The following is a 23,400-nucleotide window of genomic DNA, read 5'->3' on the forward strand; positions in this document are numbered from 1 at the left end:
TTACAGGGCCCTCCGGCCCCCTACAGCCAAGAGCAGGTAACTCTAGACCGTAACCTCATACCTCACTTTCCATGCTGTCGTTTCCCGACAAGGACGTGGGTCCATTACAAGAAAGTTCTTTTCCCAACGAAATATTATGAGTGGCTCAGACACAGCAACTGTATGTATGGTTCCTTTTTTTCCCTGCATGGGCGATTTGGAGGCTTGTTCTGAACTTTTTCATTCATAATTTCTAGTTGTAACTTGGTACCTGTCGCGGTCGGCTCGCCAGGTGCGTGTCAAGATGGCGGACAGGTCCCTTCGCTAGCCTTCCTGTTTATTGGTTTCCCATGTGGTTTCTCAATGTTACAGGTGGTTTTAGTGGTTTTTCATTTATCTTTTGTACGTGTAGGGCGTATGTCCGCTGCTAGCATTTTCTATCTTACGCTAAAAGTCGTAATAGTTAGTTATGTTGCAGTGTGTATTATGGTTATTGTCAACTGTATGCTACGTTAGTCGCATTAGTTGTGTGGCCCATGCGTGTTTTTTCATGTATATGTATGTGGGTATGGGGTAGATTGCTGCACAGGTTTTTTACTTGTTGCAGTTTAAATCCTGTACTTTGTGCCTTGCGGCCATTCCCGTACGGGATACACAAGGTGTGTTTACGCTGTCTAGTGCAGGCTGATCATGAGGAAGAGGGGTGTTCGGCATGTGCTATTTTCACGCCCCAAACCATTCGGGCACGGCGGGTAGACCGGCTGTTCTACAGCAACCTGCTTCGGGCGGGGGATGATATCTGGGCAGGATCCCCCGTCCAAGCGCTCCCATAGTCAAAAAAAGGGGTCTGCGGGAGCCGCTTCCCATACAGAGCCGGCTCCCAAGAAAGCTAAGGTGACCAAGGAGGCTTCGTCTGCACGCACGCATGCCCCTTCTGCCTCTCCTACTGCTACCGTCTCTGTTGCCGCCACCCCCCCTATTGCTTCAACACCAGTAGTTCCTGTTGATTCCTTAACCGCTTTATTTCAGGAGCAGATGTCCTCAGTAAAGTCCCTGATCGATATGGCGTTGGCAGGGTTCCGTAAGGAGCTCAGCGCGCCGGTCGTCGGGGGTGGATCTGACACATCTTGGGGGGTTGGCTGCGGCCCGAGCCTCGGCTCGGAGAACGCGCCTCCCCCCGGGCGGCTTGATCCCGGCTTAGGCCGTGGGGATAGCGCGCCCTCGGCGTCTGGTGGCGACCTGGCTTCATGCTCTGGTCTGTCACAGGTGCCTGGCGCCGGCGATACAGGTTTGCCCCTGTCGTTGCCTGGTGTTCCGACTGGCGGTCGCCTAGGAGCCGACCAGCTTGGGGATACCTCGGCGCCTGGCAGCCAGTCTGGGTTGCCCGGGAAGCCTGTTGCGGCAGGTTCCTCTCGGGCGCCTCGGCGACCTGGCGCGGGTTCCGGCCGGCAGGGCGATGCTTTTCCTCTGGCGCCTCTTGACCTTATGAGTCTTTCTGGTCCTGCCTCTGGCGTCTCCTCGGCGGTCTCTCAGGAGTCTGAGAGTATGGCGGCCGAGGATTATGCCGAGGTAGATATGGAGGATGAAGAAGGGAGAGAGGAGTCGGAGGCGGGAGTGCCGTACTCCTTTGCCCCGTCCCTGCGGCAGGTTCAGGATAAGCTCGCCGGAGTCCTGCCGCAGGTGGCTGTTCCCTTTCAGGCGCCAGACCCCGCGGAGTTTCGGCTCCCGGGGGAGGCGTTCGCGCCTAGCTGGGTCGACGAGGCACGCCTACGCATTCTCCCATCACTGGTAAGTGAGGTGGTGAATCCTCTCCTGACTGGTACTCGCTCGCGTTTTGATTTGCCTGACGTCGGCAGGCGGTACCAGTTAGGTGAGGAGACGCTATTCGAACCACCAGTGGTGGACGAGTGCGTCTTTGCCTCAGTCACGTTAGGGGGGTCGTCCTCGTCTTCCCTGGCCTCGGCCAGGCAGGGCAGGCGCCTCCCCCCTTTTCCTGCTAATTCACTGCCGCTGAAGTCTGCGTACCGGTCATTCGAGGAATGTTACCGGTGCGCAGCCCAGCAACTCAAAGTAGCAGTCCACTCGGCCTACCTGTCTGCACTGCAGGGACAGCTGGTGGCTCACAGCGCTTGTGGTGCCGACTCATCGGAGTCGGTGCTCGCGCGACAGCTCACGGACGTACACTCGCATCTGGCTAGGGATAGCATTCGGTGGTGTGCATGCCTCGCTTGCGTCCGCTTATCCTTCTGCCCCTGCGAAGGATGTTGCTAAGTGGACTGCCCCTTTGCAGTCCAAGCGGAGCAGGCGCGCAAGAGGCAAGGGCAAGCCTGCTCAAGCGCAGCAGCCTTTTCGGGGCAGGGGGAAGCCAGCCCCAGCTTCCCGCTGATTCCTTCCCCAGAGCCCTTGTTGCCCCCCACTAACGCAAGCGGAGACTTGCCGACTGTGGGGGTGCACTGCCTCCTGCCACACGTCCCTGTCGGCGGCCGGCTGCCCCTATTACTCCGGGAGTGGGAGGCAGCCACCTCAAATCCCTGGGTCCTGTCCACGCTCAGGGATGGCCATTTGCCACAGTGGAGGCGAGATCCTCCGTCCTTCTCCGGGGTTCGGCACACGCCTGTGCCGACCTCCCGCGACAAGGCGGAAGTCCTCCGTGGCGAGGTTCAGTCTTTACTGACCAAGGCGGCCATCGAGGTGGTTCCTGTGAGTCAGCAAGAAGAGGGGTTTTATGCCACCTACTTCCTCGTGACCAAAAAGGACGGAGGGTTCAGACCCATTCTGAATCTCAGAGGGCTGAACAAGTTACTGGAGGTGCCGTCTTTCAGGATGGAGACACTCAGGTCAGCGATCTCCTCCGTCGAGACAGGGGATTGGCTTACGTCAATCGATCTCAAAGACGCTTACCTCCATGTTCCAATGCACCTCGAATTCAAGAAGTACCTCAGGTTCTCCTTCGACGGGACATGCTACCAGTTTCGCGTGCTCCCCTCCGGCATCTCCACGGCGCCAAGGGTGTTCACCAAACGTATGCTAATCCCAGCTCAGTTAGCCAGGTCTCGGGGCAGGTGTTGTCACCCGTACCTGGAGGATTGGCTTCTCAGGGCCTTAGGGCCTCAGTTAAGCAGAGCCTCCACACTGTGCGTGATGGATACTCTGGTGTCACTGGGCTGGATTATCAACCTCAAGAAATCAGACCTCGTTCCGACGCAGGATCTGATATTCTTGGGGGCCAGATTCAACACGGAGCTAGGGATTGTTTCCCTTGCTCCTGACCGCATCGTCAAAGTCCAAAGGACTGTGTTACTGTTCCTACAGTCCCCCGTTGCGTCGGCCCGAACATGGCTTCGGTTGCTAGGCAACATGGCGTCGACAGTGGACGTGGTTTGGCGTCTTGGCGCTTGAGGATGCGACCAGTTCAGCAAGCGTTAGCTCAGCTGTGGTCCCACTCGCAGAGCTACGAGACTCTTCTCATGACGCCAGAGTGGTTAATTCCTCACTTGCGATGGTGGACGGACGTCGGGAATCTGTCCAGGGGGCTCCCCCTAGACACCCCCACACCTTCCCTCTCGGTTCAGATGGACGCCTCCCTCACAGGTTGGGGGGGGATCCTGGGCGAGCACTCAGCCTCCGGCCGTTGGTCGGAGCAGGAAGTCTGCCTGCACATCATTGTGTTAGAACTGAGAGCAGTCCGCAGGGTGTTCGAGTGCTTCCGGGTGTTGGTTCAGGGCCGTGTGGTTCGTCTAGAAATGGACAATCAAACGGCCATGTCTTACATTCTCAAGCAAGGCGGCACAGTGTCTCCGTCGCTCCTTCAGGAGGCGTGGCAGTTTCTACTACGGTGCGATCAGTTCAACATTCGGGTTTTGCCTGTTTATCTCCCGGGGGTAGACAACGTCCGTGCAGATGCACTCTCACGGCGTATACTAGCCCCACACGAGTGGATGCTCGACCGGGAGATATTCGGGATTATCTCCCTGTTGTTCGGGTCGTCCCAGGTGGATCTGTTTGCGTCTGGGGTGACGAACCAGATTCCTGTGTTTTGCTCTCGGATTCCGGATCCGAGGGCGTTAGCCAACGACGCCTTTCAGCTCGATTGGACGGACAGGGTACTGTGGGCGTTCCCCCCGATACCACTGATTTCCAGGGTCCTGTCACAGCTGACCGCACAACCAGCTCGGCTCCTTGTGCTTCTGGCACCCCTTTGGTCGGCACAAAGTTGGTTTCTGGTAATTCTCAGGTTTCTGGCTCAGCCTCCTGTTCTATTACCTTTTCGACCGGACCTCCTATCCCAGAACGGAGCGCCCCACCCGAATCCCAGGATTCAGTGGGTGGCTTGGCCGCTGTCCGGGATCGCCTCCGTGCGAGCGGAATTCCTGCACCAGTTGCGGACACAATTCTGGCTTCGCGGAGGGATTCGACAAACGTTCAATATGAGGATAGATGGGCCTGTCATTCACGCTGGTGTGTCAACAGAGGGATTCTTGATCCCTTTTCTACAGATTTAGTCTCTGTGTTAGAATTCCTCCAGTCTCGGTTGGAAGCCGGTCTAGCGGCTTCCACTGTTCGGGGATATTCTACGGCTATTTCTGCGTTTCATATTCCTGTTGACGGTGCTCTCTTGGGGCAGCACCCTCTTGTACAGTGCTTTTTAGCAGGCGTGGACAGAATCCGTCCGGTTGTCCGGCGGATTAGTCCCCCGTGGGACTTGTCAATCGTTCTTGATTGGCTGTCCGGTCCACTGTTTCACAATCTGTCGGCTCTTTCACTCCAGCTGTTGACGTGGAAGACGGCGTTTCTTGTGGCGGTGACTTCAGGCAGGCGGGTTGGCGATATTCACGCAATGTCGGCCGATCCCGCGCTTACTGTTTTTCACAAAGACAGAGTTAGCATACGGCTGCCTGATACTTACCGTCCTAAGAAGGATAGTCCCTTCCATGTGACGGCGCCTATTGAGCTCCCAGCTTTCACTCAGCCTTCCCCCGTCCGGTACCTCTCTACGACGTGCTCACGTCTTAGATGTCCGTAAGACCCTTAAGGCTTATATCAAGCGAACAAGGGGTACCCATAAGGGTTCCGAATTGTTTTGTTGTTATGGCGGGGTTCAGGCTGGTCTTCCAGCGACCAAGCCCACCATTTCTAGGTGGCTTGTCTCTGCCATACATACGAGCTATACTCAAACAGGGCGTATCCCGCCTGTTGGGCTGAAAGCTCATTCGGTTAGGGCTGTTGCTACATCGGAAGCTTACGCTGCAGCCTTGCCCATTGAGGAGATCTGCTCAGCGGCTATTTGGAGCCGTCCGAGTACGTTCATCCGTCATTACCAACTTGACAGACTCTCCAGTGAGCGTGCTCGGTTCGGTCAGTCAGTTCTCTCCAGTGGGCATGGTTCCACCTCTCTAGCCGATTGAGCTTTCGAGGATTTTATTGTGTGAACCATTCTCTGCCAATATTTTAACACTGGTGTTGGGTTTTAAAAATCTTGTGACATTTTCCCGTGGTGATGGGTTTTATGTGGTGATATTTTTTATTCCCATGTCTTTTGCATTCCGCTCTAGACTTAACTGGCCTTGGAAACTTTGCTGTTCATATTCCGGACATTTCGTTTCTGGGTTGCTTGTGGGACCCCTTATCTTCGCTTCCGAGTAGATTACGGGAGGGAGGGAGGGTGTGTCTCGTTAGTTTGCATTAGCGAGGTTTCGCTGGGCAATTTACATAAGTTCGACCCTGACCTTGGCTCATGCCCCCGCCTGATTGGCTATGGTGGACACGTGACCGGGTAAGTGTGCTTTTTCTGCTATATTTAGCTTGGGAAATTCCACTTCTTGTCGGGGGTGTTTTCTGCAGACAGAATGCCGCTCCTTCGCTCAGTCTTTAGGAGTCTGTCTTATGCTTATAAGTACCCCAAGGAGGAATATATAAAAAAGAATCGAACTAACCTGTAGAGGTTTCAGATTCTTTGAATATATTCCTCCTTGGGGTATGCCCACCCACCTCCCCACATTCTGTCTGACGTAGTTCAGCATGGAAAGTGAGGTACGAGGTTACGGTCTAGAGTTACCTGCTCTTGGCTGTAGGGGGCCGGAGGGCCCTGTAAGGGTGGTCTCACAAGACAAAACGTAGTTTTTGTTTTGTAAATATTTTTATTCAAATATTGTTACAACTGTCGTAGGGAATTTAAATGGACATTTAAATGCTTATAAGTACCCCAATGAGGAATATATTCAAAGAATCTGAAACCTCTACAGGTTAGTTCGAATTTCACTTTAAACAAAAAGGTAATCAAATTAAGTGAAATTAAGATTGCAAATCATCATAATTTTACCTTGCCAATTGAACATTTAAATCTCAAAATTCTATTGAACTTAGGATAAAAGTTGTTTAACAAACGATCATAGATTCAAATCGCTATTATTGGTTTGTATTACAGGGCGTAAGCGCAGTAGATGGGACAGTGAAACAAATGCATGTGCGGTACGTGATGAGCGTTAACTTAAACCAACACTACTTGTTCTCGGTGTTTCATTTAAAGTGCATACCCCCTTGTAATACAAACCAATAATAGCGATTTGAAATTATGATCGTTTGTTAAACAACTTTTATCCTAAGGTGAATAAAATTCTTAGATTTGAATGTTCAATTGGCAAGGTAAAATTATGAGGATTCGCAATCTTATTTTCAATTTATTTGATTTACCTTGTCGTTTAGAGTGAAATTCATCGGTACGTTTTCACCGCAAACAGACGATAGCCTCAATGTTTGGTTTGTCGGCTTCAAACCAGTGTTTCACCAAAGAGTTAAAATCTGTGAATCATTAGGCTTATCTCTTATGCGACAATATATTACTAATATTCCATTCACAGTGGCGTAAATCCTACTTTCGTCTCATTGTGCCATTAGTGACTGTGCTCTATATATTACAGTTGTCGACTGTGGTTTTGTGAAGATAAAGGCCTACAATCCCACCTCTGGTATTGGTAAGTCCGGTATAACACCCATCAGAATGTTCCAGTATATCTTGCTCAGCAGATTCTTTGTTTGTTTTAAGCATTCCTCTCCAGCTATTCAAGCTCTATGTGGGGCGGTGGGGTAGACAAATGGTTAAAGCGTTTGCTTGTCATGCTGATGACCTGGGTTCGATTCCCCACATGGGCACAATGTGTGAAGTCCATTTCTGGTGTTCCCCGTCGTGATATTGCTGGAATATTGCTAGAAGTGGCAGAAAATCATGCTCACTCACTCACTCAAGCTGTATAAGCTATATGCCTAGATCTGTGAATACCCAGGCAATCCAGTGTTAGACTTGAGTGTCCAAGGCAGCGGGATATCATACATGCATCAGACAGAGTGCACTGTTGCTCACATTGTCCAACACTTAAATGTCTGTTCCTGACTTGGCGTAAAGTTGCTATATTGATTAGTGTTAAACAAAACACACAAACATGGACAGAGACACATCCTGTATTTCAGAGTAATGAAAACATTGAGAAAGAAGAACTTGGCCTGCAGTATGTACTATGTTAGCCTAAGATAGAACTTGAACATATTTCAACTGTCAATATGAACACAATAATTTCCTATCAAATTTAATTAATGTGTATGAGTGAGGAACAATGCTAGTGTATTCCACAACCCTGTGTATGGTGTACTAATGTGTTTATCACACCTCCAGAGTCCCTGGTGATTGTGCCAGTGTCCCAGGCTTCAGCCAATCAGAGAGCAGGGAGAGCCGGACGTGTACGAGCTGGGAAGGCCTACAGACTGTACACAGGTAGGTGTGTCCAACTACAGGAGTACACAACTGTGTGGTGTGAACTAGATGAGGTGAGGTGAAATTGGGTTTAACTTCGTGCTTGAGAATATTTCGCTCATATGACGACGTGCACGCGTGTGTATGTGTATGTGCGGCTGCTTGTACTAGCCCAGACTTAAGCTGGTTTTATAGTGCTAGCCCACTGAGATACCATGCCGCAGTGAAGCATGAATACCCCACTCAGACACATTATACTGACTCCGAGCTGACCAGTCCTTGTTGTACCCATTAATGCTGAGCGCCAGGCAGGGACCAACAAGTACCATATTTTAACGTCTTTTGGTATGACGCGGTCGGGGATCAAACCCACAACCTTCCGCCCTCCGGTCGGACGCTCTAACCACTACACCACGGAGGCGGTCTTGGTGTGAACTAGGTGGGATCTAGGTACGTAGTGGTATGGCTACATTTGTTAGTGTAGTACTATTCAAGTATTAGTACTAGTACTTCATTTCATATAGTATGGATACATGTATTATAATAGAAAGTGGTGGTGCAATAGATAGAGGTGGAAAGTGCAGTCAAAGTACAATTAGAATTTGAATAATGAAGAATGTAATGTATTTTGTACATAAGGTTTCTATATTTTTGTTGTAAAGGTCTGAGAGAGTATTCATTTTTTAAATTAAGTGTTTGGAAAATGTTCTTCTCAAGGACAACATGTCAGGTTGCCACACTGTTGCCTAGCTATAATTTACTTAATTTGTAATTCTCCAAATCTTATTATGTTTAGCATCTTTGGTATCTTTGGTGTATTAAGAGAATGGAGAAAGTAGTATCAATGTCTGCATTTGTCGTGTTCCGAGAAACCGGAAAGAAGAGTGAGATAAACATGGTACTATTGTCTGTTTGTGGCGTGTCTAGAAACAGCCTATGATGGTCTGCCGGACTCAACAGTTGCTGAGATGCAGCGGAGTGACCTTGCCCCCATCATCCTGCAGCTCAAGGCTCTCAGCATCTCCAACGTCCTCCGCTTCCACTTCCTGTCGGTGAGTCACAGTCATGGCGGCACTTGTGTGGCACAGACATATAACTATTTGTTGAGGGAAATATTAAGCCGAGATGCATTTGTGCTCTCGGGATCTTGTGTTACAATGCATCCCAAGAAAACTAAGCTTCTTGTAAGTGGTGACCTAATGGATCAAGTGGTGACTTGGTTTCACTGAATGTCATTGTGCCGCTTTTTATCACAAGAAATATTTCATATCTTTAGATTTGAGCAAACCTTGGAAAATACTTGCAGCAAGTATGTTTCAGCATAATTTTCGATGAAAGAAATGTTACTTACTTGTTATTTGATGATATGATTTGTGATTTTTATATTTTTCAGGTTCAAATATTAAGTAAGAATTTCATCTGGAATTGTTAGTTCATCTCACCAACAGCTTTTACATGCATCTTAGTGTCGACTCATTAAATCTGAGTTTAGAAAGAATATAATCGTAATTCAAAATTTGTGAATGAAATATTGTGCATTCCTAAGAAACCTTTTTTCATACAATCCTTCAGACATCTTCAAGTTTTATGTCTTTCGGTGGCATATAGAAGTTGTATATATAGATGTCCAGGATATTTTTATGGATTAAACTTCTTTTTTATTTCCCTCACGACGTTTCAGGACCATTCCCTCAACTGTCAGTTCACCTGATGAAGGGACCTGGAATGGTCCCGAAACGTCGATCAGGTTCACCTGATGAAGGGACCTGGAATGGTCCCGAAACGTTGATCAGGTTCACCTGATGAAGGGACCTGGAATGGTCCCGAAACGTCGATCAGGTTCACCTGATGAAGGGACCTGGAATGGTCCCGAAACGTCGATCAGGTTCACCTGATGAAGGGACCTGGAATGGTCCCGAAACGTCGATCAGGTTCACCTGATGAAGGGACCTGGAATGGTCCCGAAACATCATGAGGAAAATGAAAAAGAAGTTTAATCCATAAAAACATCTCGGACATCTTTAAGTTCTTTAAATATTCAAACTAAGATAGGCAATTGTAGAGATCCAAGTGGACAGCATTATAACAATTGTCCTTCGCGTGTTAAATGTGTGTGTGAAATACTGTTTCCTTGATAGGCTCCGCCAGCACAGAACATGCTACGGGGCTTGGAGCTGTTGTATGCTCTCGGAGGTCAGTCTGTTGTGTCATCTTTTGTCCAAGTTAAAATTTCTCCTTCATGCAGCCCTAAGACAAACAAGTCAAGTGGTCCAGCCATGTGACCTGATTGATAATGTGTCATTGTATCACAATGTTTTGATTGTTGCCTGTTTGCCAGGGTTGTGACCTCACAATTAGCTTGTCTGTCAACAATCACTCTCCAGTGACAACATTTTCAGAATCATGTTACATTATATAATTTGAAACACGACATTAAGACATAACTCCCCGCTACAAAATAATCTTATTTTAAAACTTTTATACTGTCAAAAACCTAAGTGGTAGATTGTCTGGCTGGTGTTGATATTGGCTAGCAGAAAATCACATGGCTTGTGCCAGCTTCAGTGGATGTAAATAGCTAGCCAGTGAGCTAAAGTGTCACGGAATTTTAGAAGTGATGGATGTAGACTTTCGCTTCATAGACTTTCAAATTAAACATTAAAGAAATTACATTAACTGTATGCAATTACAATGTTATAACTGTTGTAATATTCATCTGTATTTTATAAGAAGTTGGTGAAAACTGATGACACCAGGATACTAATGAAAGCAAACATATCACTCAGTGATAAGTGTTACTGTGTTAATTCTTTCCTCAGCCCTTGATGACAATGGCAACTTGACATCCCCCCTGGGTCTACAGATGGCGGAGTTCCCCCTGTCCCCCATGTTTGCCAAGATGCTGCTGGTGTCAGGTAGGACATTACACCTTCACAGCTCTGTAAAGAGTTGTCTCCCCTAGCTCTGCCAGGATGAGTGAGTGAGTGAGTGAGTTTGGTTTTATGCCCCTTTTAGCAATATTTCAGCAATACCATTGCGGGGGACACCAGAAATGGGATTTACACTTTGTACCCATTTTGGGAATAGGACCTGGGCCTTCGGCGTGGTGAGCGAACGCTTTAACCACAAGGCTACCCCACCAGCCAGGATGAGCAGCTTCACCCGAACCTTTGGCCTGCTAACACTATTACACTGGGTTAGTAAAACCATCATATAACTCCTGATGTATCCCAACTGCATAGATTAATGCTTGTGATGTCAGTCATTCGATTGTCTTGATTACTTTCAAAACACCATCATATAGCTAGGATATTGCTGAGTGTGGGATCAAATTAACAAACAAACATGAAGTGAATTTTGTTTGTCAGAGATAGCCTGTATGCCCTCATTCATAGAGTGGTATTACTTCAACACACCTACAAAGTCATGGTCTTCAATAAAGAATGTGTGCACAAATGGTTTTCAATACTGTGGAGACCTTTTTAGAGTGATGGACCCTTGTGTTGCAGGAGAGTTTGAGTGTTCCGAGGAGGCGCTTACTGTAGCAGCCATGACGCAAATTCAGAACGTGTTTGTCACTCCATCGGGGAAGAAAATAAAAATGGTATGTACTATATATCATCTATTCATCCATCAAATCGACTTGATCAGAAGTGGAAATTAAACTCAGATGACTTTGTATTGTATCAAGACAACATGCTTTGTGTGTCTGTATTTAGAGTTGGTCCCAAGGACATTCTGCTTGTTGTAAAGGCCAACACTTGTAGACTGTAACATAGATTGTTGCACTTCACCCCCCTATTTCTTGTGATTGGTTCCAGGCATGTTGGCCACAACTGTGATTGTCTCCCAATGCCATATAGAGTTGCTCATGCTGTCAACCTCTGGTTTATCTGGTCCAGAACCATTTAGTTGTATTATTTGTATTGTTGTAATGAAGATTTTTGTGATGTAAAACAGCTGTATCTGGTTTTATGATTGGCTGTCAGATGATCAAAAACTGATTCTATCAATGCAAAATTGTTTGAATTTGTGCATCATCGATTGTTCCAGGACAAAGCCAAGAGAAGGTTCTCCTGTGAAGAAGGAGACCATGTGTCAATTATAAACATCTTTAATGCATTCCTGAAGGTAAATACTTGACAATTAAGGATTATGCCTCAAACATGAATTGCAAATGGAAAAATGTATGTATTTTCAATATTTCTGAAACACATGACACAGCAGATGGGGGTATGTGTGTGTTCTGAGGATTATATTTTGCTTATGTTAACTTGTGGAAAAGGCACGTCAAAACATTTTGTAAAAACATTGCAAATACTAAGCATATATTTGAGAAAATTCATTCTGATTGGAAACTATATGTAATGTCCGTCCATAGTTACCAAGTTAGACATAGCTGACGAATCCCAGACCATGTGTAAAGAAGTTCCATATGGTCCAACAACAGCCCAGATAGCATTCAGACGTTGGCCCAATGTTGGCAATGGTTTTGCCAACATTGCCAACGTTGGGCCAATGTTCGAATGCTATCTGGGAAGTCCCTCAAACAAGGTAAGAGGATGTTCCTCAGACCACATTTGAGGCAGTTCCCACTGATCATGTGACAGGAAGTTCCCACTGATCATGTGACAGGAAGTTCCCACTGACCTTGTGGCAGGAATTTCTGTCTGACCTTGTGGCAGGAATGTCTGGGTCCCGATCCACAAAACGCATGTAGCGCTGCAATAGTCATAAGCCTATGATAAACTTATGAGTTACGACAGGTGGTAACGTCATGAACGTTGTGGATCAAGATCCTGGCCACCTGGCAGGAAGTTCCCTTTGATCATGTATTAAGAAGCTCTGTTTGGCCATGTCAAATAAAATCTCTTTAGAACATGTTACAAGAAGTTCCCTCAGAAATGTGGCAGAAGTGCAGCCCGAGACGTTGAAAATAACAAAACTTAGTGATTATTTGACAAAGCACTAAACATTATATTTTTCTGTTGTCCAGTATGGTAAGAACTCTAAGTGGTGCCATGAGTACTTCCTCAACTACAAGGGCCTTTGTCGGGCCGTGGAGATTCGCAACCAACTTCAGAGACTCCTCAAGAAGTACAATGTTCCTCTCAAGTCCTGTGAAGGTAAGTGGGCACATCGTTGTCAAACTCTTTGTTTTTGTTTGTTGAGCATGTTTTGTAACTACTTGGTTTAAAGATCATCCTGACATTTCTTGCAAAATTTGTCAAGAATTCCTGAACAGTATTTGACTCTTTCAACTAAATTTGGAGGGAAATACCCTTTGACTTAAAGACACTTCATTAAACAAAAATTACTTTCAGATAAATAGTGTTATTTAAAAGAGTTCAAATGGTTTTTCGCATTTTGATTTTGTATGTGAGATGGTAGGGACAGTGGTTGCCATGTGTGGTGTGGAATTTGAAAACCAAGTATTTACGGAACTGGATTTACGGTCAAGTCACATAGAGATGACAAGATGCCACAGCCTGCCAGAACTAGCTTCGCTCTTCAGAAGATGACAATCTTACACAAGTTACAGTCTCTCAGCGAGGTTGTAGTGATATTCTTAGACCACAGCATCCTGAGGCATTTGTTTCCAGATACACTGTGCCAATGGGCCATTGTGTCCTTGGACTAAGGTGTCCTGGGACCATTGTAGCCTTGGACTAGTGTATCCCATAATAATTGTATCCAGTGTGCGAAATAGTTTCCAAATTTAGCTATGCCTGAAAGTAACTGGCCCACAAAATAATTCATTTGCCCAAAATTTGAATGTAGAAACTAAGCAAAAGATTAAAAAATAGATGAGAATAAGATATTGTTGGCATGACACGGGTTTCATCATTAAGCTGCTAATATGATGAACATTTTTATCAGGCCATAATGTTGCATGATTTAAAGTGTATTATAACTTAACAAGTCGGAGAGAGTGATATATTTACAAAATGACACCAAGTGAAAATTCACTAGCCAGTCAGGCCAGTGACTGTGGAGACTTAATGTCCTGCCTGGATTTTTGCTAGCCACGGGCTAGCGGACCAGTGACTATTTCGCACACTGATTGTATCTATGACTATTGTATCCAAAGACCATGATATACAAGGACCATGGTATCCTAGGATCAATGTATCTAAGGGCCATGGTATCCTAGGATCAATGTATCTAAGGGCCATGGTATCCTAGGATCAATGTATCTAAGGACCATGGTATCCTAGGATCAATGTATCTAAGGACCATGGTATCCTAGGATCAATGTATCTAAGGGCCATGGTATCCTAGGATCAATGTATCTAAGGGCCATGGTATCCTAGGATCAATGTATCTAAGGACCATGGTATTCTAGGACCATTGTAGCCTTGGGTATTTGTATCCCATGTCCATTCTTCAATCAGTGTATTCTTGGTCCATGTATAACCATATTGTTCTATCCATGGACTGATTTATTCCATCGCCAATGTATCCTACAATGGGTTTTTTCTTTGGGTCATTTTATCATTGAGGTATTGGTGAAACGATGTTGTTTACCAGCCAACTTCTATACTTTATTGAAGGGAGACGACTTATTGTATCCACACATTCATGTCTATCTAAACAAAGGGAGGTAAGACTAGATAAGCTTATATCCTCGGTTTTTGAGCACGGCGGCACACATGAATTCGATAATTTTACTCATATTTACACTGATGCTTCAAAGGATCCCAGAACTGGTGATGTTGGTGGAGCTTTTTATATTCCCGATCTTAGTTTATCCAAAAGATTTAGATTGACTGATCATCTGTCTGTATTTGCAGCAGAATTGACAGCCATACTTCAAGCTTTAAAATGGGTAAAAGATAATGAACACGAAGCAATAATTTTTACTGATTCGTTGACAGCTATACAAGCAATTCAATCAAGTGTACAAGGTCCACGCAGTGACATACTATACGACGTCTTGTATCTTGATACTGTTTTAAACTCCATGTACATCAGCTGTGATATTGTTTGGATTCCTGCACATGTTGGTGTAGCTGGAAACGAAGTAGTTGACACAATTGCTAAGATGGCTTGCAACAGACCACAGCCAGATATTAAATCAATTAAGCCCATTCCAAGAGATTACTGGTTTATCATTTCATCTTCAATAACTGCATCTTGGCAAAATAAACGGGACAATGAAACTACAGGTAGACACATGTACTCTACTTGTCCTGTAGTAAACAAACATTTTAAAATGCATTGGTGTTGTCGCAGAGATGAAGTTGTTTCAACTCGCCTCAGGCTGGGACATTGTGGATTAAAGGCATATAGAAGTATTTTAGATAAAGACTTATCTCCTCTGTGTGAAAGCTGTAACTTACACTGCCCAGAAACAGTTCAGCACTACCTCATTGAATGTCCAGCTCATGAAAACCAAATAAGGCTCTTAATGAAACTTAACAAAACCCAAAATACTTTTACAATGAACGCAATCCTTGGCGATAATTTAATGTATGGTTGGATACAAAGAGCTGTTTTAGACTTCCTCGTTAAAACGGGTAAGTACAACGTAATTTAACTGAACAAAAATATAACTGTTTGTTAAGTGTTGGGCGCATATAGGCCTTTTAAGGCCCAAGGTCGCCCTAAAACCTTACCTACCTACCTACCTACGTATCCTCTGGTTGGCTTCAGATTTTACAGGTTCTTCCAAATGGTTTGTGTAGTCAAAGAACATGTTTTGCTATTGGCTGTTCCCTGGATGCTGCACATCTGATCAGTGTGCATGGTGTAACTCAAGGTAGCACTGGATAGGTCATGATCTTTGGTCATGGATATGAATTATACAGAATTGGTACACATACCGTATATGACCGTCTATAAGACGACCCCATGGATAAGACGACCCCCAAACTTGACCCTTAAAATCAGTGTCAAAATGGTATTTTTCGTGCATAAGTCGATCCCCCACAATGGGGTCCTAATCGCGGCAAACACAAACCACATTATTCAAAGAATTCACTGTCATATATATTGTGTCTACTCACGGATCGAAACGAAGTGTAGTTGACAGAAAATGCATAATATATTTTGCTTCTCGAAATATCATATTTATTGTAGCAACAAACTGGCTTGCTTATTTTACCCCATTCAACAATCACGAACTGATTACCGCCTCGTTTTCCATTGACTGCTTGTTTACAGTAACATCGGTAAAAAATGTGTGAATTTAAATGGCTTCCTACCCCATTCCATGTGCTTACCACGTTCATAAGGGTCTGTATAACCTTAGTGTTGATTATATATATTTTACATAAAAGCTGTAAATAAAATTACACAATGCTAGGATATATTTCTTTGGGTTAATTAATAGTATTCTGTATTATATTTTACTGACGACTGGCGTCAGAATTCATCGTCTGTATTCAGTTGCCGAGGAAGATTATGATGAATATATGTTAGCTGTAGAAGTCAAGTCTATCACTCTGTTCATTGTTGATGCTATAGTCACATAGTAATACCCACATCAAATATTACAGTCAGATATGTTTGTATGTATGTGGCCAGATACACTGTTCAAACTTGTGATTTTCATGTCAACGCTTCGCTCTTCAAACTGGGGCCTGTTCCACTTCTTCAGGGGTGGAAATAACTTTAAAATTGCTAGTGTACTCCGGTACAGCGGCACATGTAAAGTCACTTGCCCTGATAATTTTACCACTATACCGACCATTTTCTTGCTGATTTTTTAAATAAACAACATAATTAACATTGGAAAGTCAACTGGACACCGGTACAGTCTGAAATACAAATTTGCTTGCCCGGCAGACAAAAACACTGGACTCAGACGTCGGGCAATGGGTTATTTCCACCCCTGTTCTTAACACTAAGATGGTAGCAACATTCATATACTATTCACACTTTGCTTAGGATCAAATCATGGATTCAACAGAAAACTATGATGTGGGGTCAAATTTGGTTTAAATATCTAAGCTTATTGTAAGCATGGATCCGAGGTTTCAGTATGTCATTTCATCTTGTGGATCCCATACCTGCTATTGACAGGTGTTGTTTATTTGTCAATTTTGGAAGGTTTATCAAGGAAAATATTCCATCTTAGGATTTATCAATCAAAATATCGTTCATCCAGTACAGTTAGTCATTGATCTAGTTATGTTTAACACAGCTTGGAATGGCATGAATGATGCATAACAGGACGTCAGCTGTTGGAGGTCAACAATTTTGAACATGACATGGGGGGTCGCTTATTTTGTACATAATTTTGTGTGTGTGTGTGTGTGTGAGAGAGAGAGAGAGAGAGAGAAAAAAATGTGTGTGAGAGAGAAGGTGTGTGTGTGAGAGAGAGAGAAAAAATGTGTGTGTGAGAGAAAGTGTGTGTGTGAGAGAGAAAAAGTGTGTGTGTGAGAGAGAGAGAGAAAGTGTGTGTGTGAGAGAAAGTGTGTGTGAGAGAGAGAGAGAGAGCAAGTACGTGCGTATGTGTGTGAGAGAGAGCATGTGTGTGTGTGTGTGTGTGTGAGAGAGCATGTGTGTGTGTGAGAGAGCATGTGTGTGTGTGTGAGAGAGAGAGTGTGTGTGTGTGTGAGCATGTGTGTGTGTGAGAGAGAGAGAGCGTGTGTGTGTGTGAGAGAGAGAGAGCATGTGTGTGTGTGTGTGAGAGAGAGAGAGAGCGTGTGTGTGTGTGTGTGTGTGTGTGTGTGTGTGTGTGTGTGTGTGTGTGTGTGAGAGAGAGATTCAAATTATACATGCTTTTCCATAAAAGAAGATGTTCATCATCACACCCCTCAGCCATATATAATGAACAGTCCCTTATCTTGTGTCTTTGTTTGAACAGATGTCACCTATTATGCGAATGCTGCATAAAGAAGGTTGATGGAAAAATATACTATTCACACTTTGCTAAGGATCAAGTCGTGGATTCATGGTTTATTTGTCAATTAATCGTCTTTTAGACGATTGTTGCAAGAGCCAATTCAGTTCTTGTTCTGGCATACTATATACTTTGTGCTCATGCTCTTAACCACTTGTTCTTTGTGACCAAACTGCCGCCATATACAGTACAACCAGAAATTATTGAGAATTTAAAGATTGTAATTTGTTATATTTTTTTCACTCATTACTCACGTATTAAATGTGAATATTAGCAGAACATAACTCCAGATTCAAAGACAGGTGAACACTTACTATTTTGTCAAGTCACCATGGGCAGCAATGCAGGCTTCAATGCGGTGGGGCATACTACTGATCAAAGAAGTTAGAAAGTTGTGGTCCATGCTGTCCCAATATCGGACCACCTCTTCTTTCATTTCAGCAATATTTGTCAGATTTTTCTTATTGACACTTTCCTTCATAAGTCCCCAAACATTTTCTATTGGATTTAGGTCAGGGCTATAGCTTGGCCAATCTAATAATGTCATATTTTGGGTCCGAAACCAGGCCTGTGAATGCTTTGAACGATGTTTTGGGTCGTTGTCCTGCTGGAAAATCCAGAAATTTCCATAGAACACGTGAGCAGATGGAAGTAAATGTCCCTCGAGAATATCTGTGTACCCGCTCACTGTTCATATTACCTTCAAATACACAGAGGGGCATTGCCCCTAACACAGATATGCCACCCAACACGTTAAATTTCAGACTGTACTTTGGGCGCTGATACAAAGGTTTTTCAGTTTGTTTGGTCCAGAATTTCAGTGTATTAGGAAACAGCCACACAGAACTTCATCTGAGAAAATCACATTGTCCCAGTTAACATTTCTATGCTGTAACCTTCGCACCAGTTCAACCTTCGCTCCTTTTGTTCAGGTTTCATGATCGGTGATGGAATTCCTCGACTTTTCTGCCAATCCATTGCATGCAGCTCAGTTCTAATTGTCTCCTTACAGTTTCTCTATCAATCATATCCAGCCTTAAGTTTTCTAAACCCCTTCGTTTGTTTTTAGAAACAAGAATACCAAGCCGCCTCCTGTCACCGACAGTCAATTTTCTAGGCCTACCTGCGCCTCCCTGGTGCTCAATGCCATATCCATTTGCAATATTTTTCAAAACACGATAAACAGTGGACAAAGGGATGCCTGTTCTACTTGAAATCACTTTAGCTGATCTGATGTCCTTGTTATAATACTCTAAAATCAACTTCTCTTCTAACTCATCCATACTGAGGATCACTTAAAATGTCGTCTGCTAGCAAGTAAACAAAGGGGTATAACTCTTCACAAACTAATGAAAAAGGATTAACGGAGTTGTCTTGAATGAAACCAAGCACTTGATAGCTGGTCAAGGTTGTTTATACTAGAAATCCAATTAAACATATTCCTAAAATTCTCAATAATTTCTGGTCATACTATAGCTGTAATATTGCTGAGTGTGGCGTTAAACAACAAACAAACTGACCAATTGTCCAAACTGATCTATTTAGAATCTTCTGTGGTACATCAGAATGTTGCTGATTAATGGCCATGGACATTATTTCATTACAAGCTGTGATGTCATAAAAATTAGGGTGGGACGGGGGGTTAGCCCAGTGGACAGGGTGGTCACTCATAATGTCAAAAAACATGGTTCAATTCCCCATGGGGAGCAATGCATGAAACCCATATGTGGTGTCCTTGGCCATGATATTGTTGGATTATTGTGGCTTAAAACTATACTCAGTCACTAACAGAAATAAAGTTCTGGCTCACTCGCCCACCAATATACTCACACACTCATACACCCTGTCAAACACCCACCAATGCCACATCGTGGAGTGATGGAGCGATGCGATTGGTCAACCTGAACCACACTTCCTCCTGACCTTCAGTGAGAGAATCTTTAATGGATGAACATTTTTATGGTTTGGATTACGCCACGGTAATGGGTTTATCACTGCTTGTGAATGTGTTTGCATGTTCTCACTGACTCAGGTTCCTGCTAGTGATGAATATGTATACATGATTTGTCAAGATGTGGATTGTTGTTTATGTGGAAGCCTGTCCAGTTGTTTCAGCAGTGTCATCTGCAACCGTACAAACACAGATTTATAACAACACAAGTACACTTACTCTGTCTTCAGTTTCCGTTTTTAAAAATATGGTCTTGTAATGTTTTTCCGTCTCCATCTGACCCAGGCAAACAGTAAAACCTCATGTTGTGTCCTGTTATAAAAATGAAGGTTCACAGGAGGAGATGTTTTATGAACATCTGATTTTAAAGTCAAATTTCGGTGACAGCTGGGACATACCGGCTGGATAGAATGACAAGGGTCTTCCTGTGTCCCAGTGTTTGATGATACAATTTATACAGGTGTCGGGATCGAGCCTACCTGTGACCGGGTGTAAAAACCTTAGAGTCAACTTTGTGTGCAGACTCTTTCAGTGTTGTCACAACCCCTAGTGTACAGTACACAACCCTGTGCTCTTAAAAGAACCCGCGAATACATTGGTATGTGACCAGATGGTGGCCACATGAATACGTGCAAACACCTAGTTGTGGGTACAGTAACGTGCAGTAAACTTGGACAAAGTACTGTGACTATGTGTCCCAGTCCACCCAGCTGTGAGTGGGTACCTCGTAAGGATGAGAAAGACGCAATAACTTTGTGCGCCTAGTGGCTGCAAGAGTCATATGATCCCCAGGGACTTGAGATTGATAATATGATTTGCCGTTGAGATTGACATCCAATGATCGAGGGGGAAAAATACCAGCGCCTTGAGCATGTACTAGTTGCGTGGATATGTGCGCTATATAAATATCCTATAATATAAATAAGAAAAAATACAGAGTAAGGAATGGTTTTCTGAAGTCAGCAGTTTAAGGGGGGTCCTGAGACTTGAGGTCTTGAGTCGTATCAAGATTAGGAACATAACCAGGATCCCTTTGATTTTATGCTTAAATTACAATTATCAGTCACACATGTCATCATATTCCCAATTGCGTAGATCGATGCTCATGCTGTTGATCACTGGATTGTGTGTTCCAGACCGATTATGTACAAACTGTTGCCATATAGCTGGAATATTGCTGAGTGTGGCATAAAACTAAACTCACTCACTCACTTACAATTATCACTTCCTAGTATAGGTTTCAGGATATTTTATTTTGGTAAAAGTTTATTTTCAATTGTAATGATGAAATTCTGATTTTAAGTTATTTGAAATAGCACTGACACAACTGAATAAGTCATTGATTTCCATGACAACTGCCATAACAAGACATTACGTGATACATTGTTGTGTAATAATAAGTGCTGACTGGCTGAATATAGTGCTGGGACTACCGATAGGATAACTTCATCAGATGTTCCTACACCTGAAAAAAAATCCAATTTAAGTGCAAAATCAATTAATTATAAGCAGTGATAGAAGTTGAGCCATGTTCTAAAACTTAATTTCTACCTTGTCAGAGGTGGAAATAACCCATTGCCCGACGCCCGAGTCCAGTGATTTTTTCTGTCGGGCAAGCAAATTTGTATATCACACTGTACCGGTGTCCAGTTGACTTTCCAATGTTAATTATGTTATTTATTTAAAAAATCAACAACAAAACGGCCGGTATAGTGGAAAAATTATCAGGGCAAGTGATTTTACATATGCCACTGTACCGGAGTACACTATCAACTTTAAAATTATTTCCACCCCTGCGTTGTTCATTTGTGGTGGGGGGCGGTGGGGTAGCCTAGTGGTTAAAGCGTTGGCTCGTCACGCCGAAGACCCGGGTTCGATTCCCCACATGGGCACAATGTGTGAAGCCCATTCCCGTGATATTGCTGGAATATTGCTAAAAGCGGCGTAAAACTGAACTGAGTCAGTCAGTCAGTCAGTCATTTGTCGTGTAAGTAAGTGGATGCATGACAAGGTATTTTTCAGTTGTGTTGATCTTCTGATTACTTGAAGTATGTATGTAGGTTCCATCAGCTTCAACACAACAGTGTCTGGCTATATGAGCCATGAATTATGACACCTCAGATAGATCATCACCGTGTGTATTAACACAAAAGTCAAATATTATCAAAGATATGAGTTTCATGTCTTGTAGAGTTGAGCATATATCTCCATGGGATGTTGTGGGCTGTACCTGGGCTGTACCAAAAATGAAGCATGCACCTTTATGGATGGTTCAATTTTTACTCAGCAAATTCTAGAATGCCAATCAAATAATACCTGGTCTGTACCTGCTCCAGTTATACAACTGTCTTGACTGAAATCCTTGCAACTTAAGACTTGTTAATCACAGTATGGTGAGGTTCTGGTGAGATGTAATATTTCTACAGAATGTTCTGATCAGCTCTCTCACTGGCGCCATGATATATGTGTGTTTCTGTGACAGATTGAGGGTGTATGATGACCTCTTTGACAGAATCGAGGAGTTTGATGACGTCCATGACGGAATGGATTCATTATTTCCATAGTTAATAGGTGTGTTTGATGATCTGGAAGTGAGTCGTCTCTCCAGGGATTGGATCTGAAAGTAGACAAGGTGTCATTACCGACTCTGACCATGTGTTGTCCAGAATGGAATCAGGGAGTCATTAGTGCGTAAGTAGGTTAGTTTCACTGCTCATAATGGTAGGGGTTAAACTGGGGTTGATATGTATGGTAGGGATTGAGTTGGGGTTTTATGTGGGTGGGGTTGTGTTGGAATTGGATGTTGGATTCTGTGGTGTTGGGGTTGTATGTAGGTGGGGTTGGATGTGGGTGGGGTTGTATGTAGGTTGGGTTGAATTTGGGTGGGTTGTGTTGTGCTTGAATGTGGTCAGGGTTGTGTTTGGGGTTGAATGTGGTTGGTTGTGTGGTTGTATGTGGGTGGGGTTGTATGTGGGTGGTTGTGTGGTTGTATGTGGGTGGTTGTGTTGTTGGATGTAGGTGTGGTTGTATGTGGGTGGTAGTGGGGTTGTATGTGGGTGTGGTTGTATGTGGGTGGTTGTGTGGTTGTATGTGGGTGGTTGTGTAGTTGGATGTGGGTGGTTGTGTAGTTGGATGTGGGTGGTTGTGTGGTTGGATGTAGGTGGGGTTGTATGTGGGTGTTTGTGGGGTTGTATTTGGGTGTTTGTGGGGTTGTATGTGGGTGTTTGTGGGGTTGTATGTGGGTGGTTGTGAGGTTGTATGTGGGTGGTTGTGGGGTTGTATGTGGGTGGTTGTGGGGTTGTATGTGGGTTGTATGTGGGTTGTATGTGGGTTGTTGTGGGGTTGGATGTGGGTGGTTGTATGTGGGTGGTTGTGGGGTTGGATGTGGGTGGTTGTATGTGGGTGGTTGTGGGGTTGGATGTGGGTGGTTGTGGGGTTGGATGTATGTGAGTGGTTGTGGGGTTGGATATGGGGGGGTGGTTGTGGGGTTGTATGTGGGTGGTTGTGGGGTTGTATGTGGGTGGTTGTTGGGATTGTTGGGATTGATTGTGGTGGGGTTAAATGTGGATGGGTTTGAATGTGGTGGGGTTGAGTTGAGGTTGAATGTGGTGGGGTTGAGTTGAGGTTGAATGTCGTGGGGTTGAGTTGAGGTTGAATGTGGTTGGTTTTGGGGTTGGATGTGGGTGGAGTTGGTTTTGGGGTTGGATGTGGGTGGAGTTGATTTTGGGGTTGGATGTGGGTGGAGTTGAGTTGGGGTTGGATGTTGGTGGATTCATGTGTGGTTGAATGTGGAGGGTGTTCAGGGTAGGTCGTGTGGTCTTGTATCAGGTTGGGATGGGATATAGCAGTGGTTGATGCTTTATGTGTTGAAGTGGC

At 44.4% G+C, this 23,400-nt stretch overlaps 1 protein-coding gene across 1 annotated transcript in view; it reads left to right on the forward strand.

Annotated features, from left to right (window-relative positions):
* Window positions 1-23,400, forward strand: part of LOC124262428 (probable ATP-dependent RNA helicase DHX35) — a 126,797-nt gene that overhangs the window by 12,786 nt on the left and 90,611 nt on the right. Inside the window, exons 15-22 of the mRNA XM_046696915.1 lie at window positions 6,897-6,950; window positions 7,646-7,744; window positions 8,651-8,775; window positions 9,862-9,916; window positions 10,543-10,638; window positions 11,233-11,327; window positions 11,777-11,854; window positions 12,720-12,849. Of these exons, the coding sequence (XP_046552871.1) occupies window positions 6,897-6,950; window positions 7,646-7,744; window positions 8,651-8,775; window positions 9,862-9,916; window positions 10,543-10,638; window positions 11,233-11,327; window positions 11,777-11,854; window positions 12,720-12,849 (732 nt within the window). The remainder of the gene's footprint in view (window positions 1-6,896; window positions 6,951-7,645; window positions 7,745-8,650; window positions 8,776-9,861; window positions 9,917-10,542; window positions 10,639-11,232; window positions 11,328-11,776; window positions 11,855-12,719; window positions 12,850-23,400) is intronic.

Source organism: Haliotis rubra, unplaced genomic scaffold, assembly GCF_003918875.1.
Source record: "Haliotis rubra isolate DU_JTF1 unplaced genomic scaffold, ASM391887v1 Scf838, whole genome shotgun sequence".
Classification (NCBI taxonomy): Eukaryota; Metazoa; Mollusca; class Gastropoda; order Lepetellida; family Haliotidae; genus Haliotis; species Haliotis rubra.